Here is an 8,980-nt window from a genome sequence, read left to right on the forward strand (position 1 = left end):
GAATAGTAGGTGCAGCAATTTAAGGATGCCTTGTAAGAATTTTAATTGAAAGGCTCTAATACATGTGTGGTTGGGATGTTTTATGCAAATAGAGCCAGCCTGTAGGAGTTATTTCCTTGTTTAAAAATCATTGGGTTGTCTGTAACCAAGTAGTCTTGCTCTGCAACTGGAATAGTAGGTGCAGCACTTTAAGGATGCCTTACAAGAATTTTAATTGAAAGGCTCTAAACATGTGTGGTTGGGATGTTTTATGCAAATGGAGCCAGCCTGTAGGAGTTATTTCCTTGTTTAAAAATTATTGGGTGAATACTTTACAATCTTAGGATTTTGCTTGATTCCAGAAACAAAGATATTATCAATATTATATATATATACATATATACATATATGAAGAGGCAAACAAAAAACCCCAACCCCCTTAGAACTGGGCCAAGAAGCTGTTGGTTTAAACTCAAGATGATGGCAAACATCTGAAAGATAACTTCTTTTTTTTATAACAGATGCAATGTGTGAGAGCTAGCAGAGAGAGAAAGCTGCAGGGCTTCTGGTGCTTGTGCTCAAATGCTGTTGATTGCAGCTCCAACAGGCACCAAGCTCCACAATCAGATAATGAGAAACTGCTCAAGTGGCGAGTCTGCTATCACTCATCAAATGTGCAGGCTAACAATACTTTGCTGGGAAGCTACTTGCATCATTTGTGTGTGCATGAGCAGTAGGAGCAAACCCACAAGTCCTCTTTTATAAGCAGAGCTTTATCCCTAACACAGTAATTAAGCGGTAATTAGAAGTTGTGTGAGTAATGGGAATAGCTGCAGAAAATGAAAAGGTTCTGTCCATGGGGAAAAATTCCACAGTGCCAGCTTCTCACAGGCATGGAAAAAGGGTGCAAGCAAAGCTCAGATATTTGCTCATAATAAAAACAATCCCATTCTTCATTTATGAACATTTGGGAGAACTGTAATGGGGGAAATAGCATTTATTTTTTTGCAGCTCTGATGAAAGGTCATGAAGGCATTAAAATGGAGGAAAAAGAAATCTGAAATTGGAATAATTTTTTTTTTACTGACTCAGAAGACAGTTCTGTGTTAGTGACAGATAATCCACTGTAAAACTTTGCTTTAAAAATAAAGCACTTCCACTCGACCCTAGGCAGAATAATTTAGAATCATAGAATCAAGCAGGTTGGAAGAGACCTCCAAGATCACCCAGTCCAACCTAGCACCCAGCCCTAGCCAGTCAACTAGACCATGGCACTAAGTGCCTCATCCAGGCTTTGCTTGAACACTTCCAGAGATGGTGACTCCACCACCTCCCTGGGCAGCGCATTCCAATGCCAATCACTCTCTCTGGCAACAACTTCCTCCTAACATCCAGCCTAGACCTCCCCTGGCACAACTTGAGGCTGTGTCCCCTTGTTCTGTTGCTGGTTGCCTGGCAGAAGAGACCAACCCCCACCTGGCTACAGCCTCCCTTCAGGTAGTTACAGACAGCAATGAGGTCATTCCTGAGCCTCCTCTTCTCCAGACTAAACACCCCCAGCTCCCTCAGCCTCTCCTCATAGGGTTTGTGTTCCAGGCCCCTCACCAGCTTTGTTGCCCTTCTCTGGACATGTTCCAGCACCTCAACATCTCTCTTGAATTGAGGAGCCCAGAACTGGACACAGCACTCAAGATGCAGCCTGACCAGTGCTGAGTACAGAGGCAGAATAACCTCCCTTGTCCTACTGGCCACACTGTTCCTCATGCAGGCCAGGATGCCATTGGCTCTCTTGGCCACCTGGGCACACTGCTGCCTCATCTTCAGCTACTATCTATCAGTACCCCCAGGTCCCTTTCCTCCTGGCTGCTCTCCAGCCACTCTGTCCCCAGCCTGTAGCACTGCTTGGGGTTGTTGTGGCCAAAGTGCAGAACCCTGCACTTGACCTTGTTAAATCTCATCCCATTGGCCTCTGCCCACCCATCCAGCCTGCCCAGGTCCCTCTGCAGGGCTCTCCTACCTTCCAACAGATCAACGCCTGCTCCTAGCTTGGTGTCATCTGCAAACTTACTGATGCTGGACTCAATCCCCTTGTCCAGATCATCAATAAAGATGTTGAACAGGACTGGGCCCAGCACTGATCCTTGGGGAACACCACTAGTGACAGCTGCCAACTGGATGTGGCACCATTCACCACCACTCTCCAACATTAACACCCAAATATACCTGAATTTATCATAACTTTTTTTCCTCTGTTACTTAAGAAACTCTCTGCCCAGAGTTTTATATGCTGGCCATTCCTGATAGACAATGATATGGCAGCAATTAGTTATCAGCATTGTTCTGGATTTGGGACATCTTTCTGACAGCTATTATACATAACAATTCCTGGCCCATCCTTGCACCTTCCCCAGTTAATTTTCTGAAGTAGTTCATTTGGTATAACTTATGGGAGCATATTTGGGTCACAAAGCACTACATAAAAGCAGCTTGTATTGAGGGCTTGCATACAAACCTCACAAACCATGGGCACAAGGCATAAAAAGGAATCAGTAGGTTGTTACCACTTTCTTCACACTAAGGAAATGGGGAATAATATCACTCCACATACTTCTGTGATTGCAGTTTTAGGCAAAGCCTGAGAGTCCCTGTTCTGGGGGAGTCTCTCAGCAAAAAGAATTGATTTTGTGCAGACTGACATCATCAAATAAAGTTAGAAGTTAAATAAAAAAAAAAGGCAAATAGAAAAGAAGCAAACTCCAAGGAATTATTAAAAAGATAAATGCTACTATATAGGAGACCTGGTCTCCTATAGGCTGGTATATCTAGTAATGGCTGGCAATGGAAAGATAATTACTATCTTTTATGAGCTTTATTTCCAGCAGAGGATGGGGCACAAGATAATAATTAAAAAAAAAGAAGGTACATTATTTGTTTAATTGATTTGCAGCTCCATTGGTAAGCCAGTGTAGGCAGGAAACCACCTGGGGAATATCAGCTTTGCAGAGCCCAGAGAGACATGTAAGACATGAATCTGTGGCTAGATTCTAACAACTTGTCCACACCTTTCTATGGGCTTGCTGTGCTGTAGCATGATTGTGATGATAATCTCTGCTGATACCAGGAATACAAAATGTGAATTAGGATAAACATTGCCTGCCAGCAAAGAAATGCTGGCCTAGGGTAGGTGTACAGCCTCCATACCTTCACCTGCAGCCCACCTTCACCTCAGATGCATGACAGCAGCAAGCATCAGAGAAACCTGATGGATGTTCTTGCCCTGAGGCGCACCAGTGTACAAACAAGGAGGAACAAAAGATTCTCCAGCAGGCTCCTTTTTGCTGTGCCAACAGAGAACTAAGCCCACAATCTTCCTGAAAATGTAACGTTGCAGGAGGAAACTATAAATGCTCTTATCAAGTACACATACTTCTAATCATGCTTATTTGCACTGGTACAGGTGTTGCATCTAGCAGCACCCTGTAGCACTTGGGGCTCTATCAGACTGTCCAAAAGCATTTCTCAGTATCACAGTATCATCAGGGTTGGAAGAGACCTCACAGATCATCAAGTCCAACCCTTTACCACAGAGCTCAAGGCTATTTCATACAATTGAAATCCCTGATGCTGTACATTTCCATGTTCCATGTTCTTACTAGCAATAATAAAGGCAAAATACCATTTTTCCCAAGGAAATTGACAGGGCCACCTTCTTTAGTATCTTACTCCCCAGCTTTCTAGAGGATTTATATGTAGCCAGAAGACTTTTATTACAGTTCACCATCTATTCAACACTCAGTGTGGTACAGGAATTAAAGAAGAGTATTTAATGATGTATTCCCAAGTACACATGAGCTATTTTGTAAGCAGGAGGGCACATCATTACTCCAGGAAGGCTGAACAGTTTTGTATTCTTTTTTAGTTCAACATGTTCATTTTATGATATGTTAGGACATTTTGTTTTCACCTATAAGCAGCCCTGAAAAAATGCTTTAATGTCATTGCACCTGTTACTGTGGTATGCATACATCTGTTTGCGTCAGGAAAAAGGATGACCTGGAGAAAAGTTATATGCAGACATGTTTTTAGAAAGCTTTGGCTTCTAAATACTATTTACTTCCCAAGATGTTTAAAACAAACACTAAGGAAGACTTTTTAAGCAAGACCTCAGATTAGAATCCTTTAGGGGAGAAAAGTTATATGCAGACATGTTTTTAGAATGCCTTGGCTTCTAAATACTATTTACTCCCCAAGATGTTTAAAACAAACACTAAGAAGGAAGACCTTTTAAGCAAGACCTCACATAAGAATCCTTTAGAGGAAGACAAGTCCAGTAAACTGATTTTAAAAACACAATAGCTGATATAATGTTTATAAATATTAGCAATCAACTCTGTTGTGGTTTAGCCTTGGCCTTTTTTTATCTTGGTCTTTCTTAGCTTTAAGTAAAGCAGTAATTGCAGTGAATTCTTCTGCTTCTGTTCTATCTGATCACAGTTATGTATTTAGTAGCAGAAATTGGCAGCAGTTTGTTATGGAGGGGCAATTAATTAATGCAAGATGGGATTTTTCCAAAATTAACATTGGTTATTAACTTTGATATGCAGAACTCTTGCTGTCCTCGACCACTAATTATAATTGGTTCTTCATATGGTCATGGAAACATTATACAGAGAAATACCTAGATCTAGAAATAACTTGCAAAACTATACAGCCATTAATTGAACTCAACTGAAGTGGAAGAGAAGGTTCCTGTGGTCAATATACTGCTTATGGTTAATTCTACTGCTTGTCCACTAAAAGGACTCAAGGAGCTCCTTTCTACTTATGGCAGAAGGCAAAGATGAGTTACAAGAGGCTTTAAGTATTTGCTCACTAAATATCTCCCTACTCGTGGGGCTAGCTACAGCTTCAGACAGTGCCCAAATGCTTTCAGGGAATTCTCTTGGTCTTGTCAGCCTCTGGGGCTTCTAATTCTTCCCAGGCTTCACAGAGTGCTGGGGAAAGGAGACAGACTATCTCTGACCTGCTCCTGGCTCTCTGGATGATCTGTGTACCTCCAGGACTTCCCATCTTGGCAGGACACTTTTAGGTGCAGGCAGGATATCTTGTGACGTGCAGTCTTAGCACAATGTCACACTGGCTCTGCAGGCCGATGGTGTGGAGGCATTTAGAGCCTGTTCCTGGTAAACTTCAGGCAGTGGAGTTTCCAGGATACAATAAGGGAGTGAAGCAGAATACTGCCAGAGGCAGAGAGCAATAGCAGCAGGCAACAGCTGGCATGAATACAATGGCAGAGCACACTGTGTTACCTGCTTATCTCTTTTTATTCATACAGCCTGAGACTAATGTGCCTTTGGACATAGAATAGCCAATCAGAATGGCAGTTAGCCAAGCTTGACCATATTAGGTAAAGCCATAGGCTTGCTTTACCCAAATTTGGGATAAACATATGCCTTGCACAAGGTTTACACAAGCTAAGTGTGTGTTTACCACAGGACGCAAAACAAGGCTGGGCAAGCCAGAGTCCTTAGATTCAGTAGCTCCAGGGTTTTTGTCTTCTTTCCCATGGTTGCTTCTCCCCAAAATAGAAGGAAGAAGAGCAGAAAAACATGTCTGGGCAAGCCAGGACATGTATAAGCCTATTTTGGCCTATTCAGGCCTGCCACAACACAGTTTCAAATGGTGTACAGACATTTTCTCAAGAGAAAAGCCAGTCAAGATCATTAAAAACACTGCATCAATTGACACAGATATGGTCCTGAGCCTGATTCTGGCTCCTGCTGAAGCTGCTCTGTCCTGGTATATCAGTTTGTATCATGTCAGTTTGCAGTAGCCAGAAACTTACCTGAAAAGAGATCTCCAAAACTGAAAAAGCCTCTTTCTTGAGACTGGTCATATAGCTACAACTCAGAGAAAACTCATGCCACATCTGAAATGTCATCCCAGCCAACTCTTCTAAGGAAGAGGCACAAAATGCCATAAACCTACTTTCCCCTCTTTTAGCATCCTGCACTGGGCAGAGATCACTAAAGTTCAAAGCCAAAACTTGTGTTTGTCATCTTCATTTCAATCGAGAGCCTTCTTTCTTTTTTACGCTCTAGCAACGCTTTCTTCATGCATGACTTTTTAAGGTGACCTTTTAAATTTCATAAGCACTTAACTTTTAATTCTCTTTCCCAAAGCTCGTATAGTTTGGTCTCATTTCCCTGCCTCAAGTATAAGGGAAACTTTCTTAACCTACAGCTTTTCTGTTTCCTTCTTTTAATTAGGTATCATACTCTGTCTCAAAGTCTTCTGGATTGTTCATCCTACAGTATAGAGACTTTAACAACTGCTTTTTGAAAGGGGAAGATCCAGTCTCTGGCTCTGGGGTTTGTTTTTGTTGTGCTTTGTTTCTTTTTCTTTTTTTCTTCCTTCCCCCCACCCCAGGACATGTCCTATTTTGAGTCAGTTTAAAAAGAACACTTTGCCTTCCCTGATTCACAGCAGAACATCCACAGGGAAGAAAATTACTTGGATAAAACAACGTTTCTCTGGCATTCTTTATCTTTTCCTGTATCTTACAGTGTTGGTTGGGATTTTTTTTTCAGTGCTGGTTGATCCAGCAGCATCTGTTTGCTTTTCAGTCTTTAATTTACGTTGGGCTTTAAACTACCCAAGTAACAATTTGAGTGATGCAGCAACAGAAGGTGACCCAGATTACACAACACTGTACACTAATGCCAAATCTTCTTGTTTAATGGCAGCTGCTCAAAGCTTTGTCTTACTGCTATTCACATTCAACAGGCACAAATCAAAGAGCCTCTTCAGACAGACACACGTTCTCCCTGTCTTCATTTTAAACATGTTCAAGAGCTACTGCTTTTCATACACATGGATCAGCCTCACCAGCTGAGGCTATTTAGCCTCCTTGGCTTGTATTTACTCTCGACCATCTGACACAATTATCAAGGAAACCCTTTGTGACATCCCATATTTTGCATGCTTCTGTTTATGTGGGAGTTTGCTGAGCATATTTTCTCTATATAGTTGGGACTTTTATACTTGCTCCTAATGGAGGTATTTAGAACACCGAATCTATCACAGCTGTTTAATAACTGATTTCTATAGAGACTGTAATTTAAAAAGCATACATAAGGCAATTAAGGGCTACTTAAGCAGATAACATGAACAGTTTTAGCAAAGTACAAACAGGCTTAAATTTACTGGATGAATGGTAGCAAAATGCTGATTTTAAAGCACAGGTGTAGTTACAACATTTTATTGCTGCACTTTCAATATGTGAAGCAAAGCATTTAAAATGCTTTCATTTCTCATTTATTTAAAGAAAAATGAAGATCAGGAAAGCTGAAGCAGATAACATGAACAGTTTTAGCAAATCTAGACAAACTCATCTTGATTTTAACCAGATGGGCTTAAATTTACTGCATGAATGGTAGCAAAATGCTGATTTTAAAGCACAGGTGTAGTTACAACATTTTACTGCTGCACTTTCAATATGTGAAGCAAAGCATTTAAAATGCTTTCATTTCTCATTTATTTAAAGAAAAAATGAAGAAAATGAAGATCAGGAAAGCTGAAGCAGATAACATGAACAGTTTTAGCAAATCTAGACAAACTCATGTAGGTTTCAACCAGATGGGCTTAAATTTACTGGATGAATGGTAGCAAAATGCAGATTTTAAAGCACAGGTGTAGTTACAACATTTTACTGCTGTACTTTCAATATGTGAAGCAAAGCATTAAAAAATGTTTTAATTTCTCATTTATTTTAAGTAAAAATGAAGATCAGGAAAGCTAAAGCAGATAACATGAACAGTTTTAGTAAATCTAGACAAACTCATCTCGATTTTAACCAGATAGGCTTAAATTTACTGGATGAATGGTAGCAAAATGCAGATTTTAAAGCACAGGTGTAGTTACAACATTTTACTGCTGCACTTTCAATATGTGAAGCAAAGCATTTAAAATGCTTTCATTTCTCATTTATTTAAAGAAAAAATGAAGATCAGGAAAGCTGAAGCAGATAACATGAACAGTTTTAGCAAATCTAGACAAACTCATCTAGGTTTTAACCAGATGGGCTTAAATTTACTGGATGAAAGGTAGCAAAATGCAGATTTTAAAGCACAGGTGTATTTACAACATTTTACTGCTGCACTTTCAATATGTGAAGCAAAGCATTTAAAATGCTTTCATTTCTCATTTATTTAAAGAAAAAATGAAGATCAGGAAAGCTGAAGCAGATAACATGAACAGTTTTAGCAAATCTAGACAAACTCATCTAGGTTTTAACCAGATGGGCTTAAATTTACTGCATGAATGGTAGCAAAATGCAGATTTTAAAGCACAGGTGTAGTTACAACACTTTATTGATGTACTTTACAATATGAGAAGCAAAGCATTAAAAATGCTTTCATTTCTCATTTAAAGAAAATAATGAAGATCAGGAAAGCTATCATGCAACAAATTCATACAAGTTAGCTTCACAGACCAAATCTTTTTGGCATCTCCATCAAATTTTTTTAAGCCTTCTGCCAACACAAGCCTCCTGCTAGCAGTGCACCTCTAACCATCTACCCAGAGGACATGTCAGAACAATAAGAAAAAGTGCAAATCTTACTTTTTAAATGGATGAGCAGCAAAAAACTGAGGTAGAAGATGAGTACAGAGTTAATTCTTGAATGAGCCATATTCATCTTGATAGGACATTCTCTTCTGAGTTGTCTGTTGTCCAAAGGGCTGGTGCTGATTCTCACTGTTTTCTCCTCATCTCTGAAACTAAAGTAACACCAAGGCACACAGTCCCCTACAAGCCATCTTTGCCTGTGCCCCTCATCAGCCTGTTCACAGCAAACCCACAGACTTTGATTCAAAAGCCAACTGTGCTTGTTAAGGTTTTAGGTCGGTAGGTCCGAGTGATTTTTCAAACCTGGTGCAGATTAGTCTGCGAGCCGGACTGGAGTCTTTCCCCTGCTGCCTGCTGCTGAACTGCGTCGCG

The 8,980-nt window shown here is 40.4% G+C and overlaps 1 protein-coding gene across 1 annotated transcript in view; it reads right to left on the reverse strand.

Moving 5' to 3' along the window:
• CRB1 (crumbs cell polarity complex component 1) overlaps window positions 1–8,738 on the reverse strand; it is a 136,672-nt gene extending 127,934 nt beyond the window's left edge. Inside the window, exon 1 of the mRNA XM_064147152.1 lies at window positions 8,603–8,738. Within this exon, the coding sequence (XP_064003222.1) occupies window positions 8,603–8,678 (76 nt within the window). The 5' untranslated portion in view covers window positions 8,679–8,738. The remainder of the gene's footprint in view (window positions 1–8,602) is intronic.
• Between the last annotated feature and the right edge of the window lie 242 nt (window positions 8,739–8,980).

Source organism: Pogoniulus pusillus, chromosome 8, assembly GCF_015220805.1.
Source record: "Pogoniulus pusillus isolate bPogPus1 chromosome 8, bPogPus1.pri, whole genome shotgun sequence".
Taxonomy (NCBI): Eukaryota; Metazoa; Chordata; class Aves; order Piciformes; family Lybiidae; genus Pogoniulus; species Pogoniulus pusillus.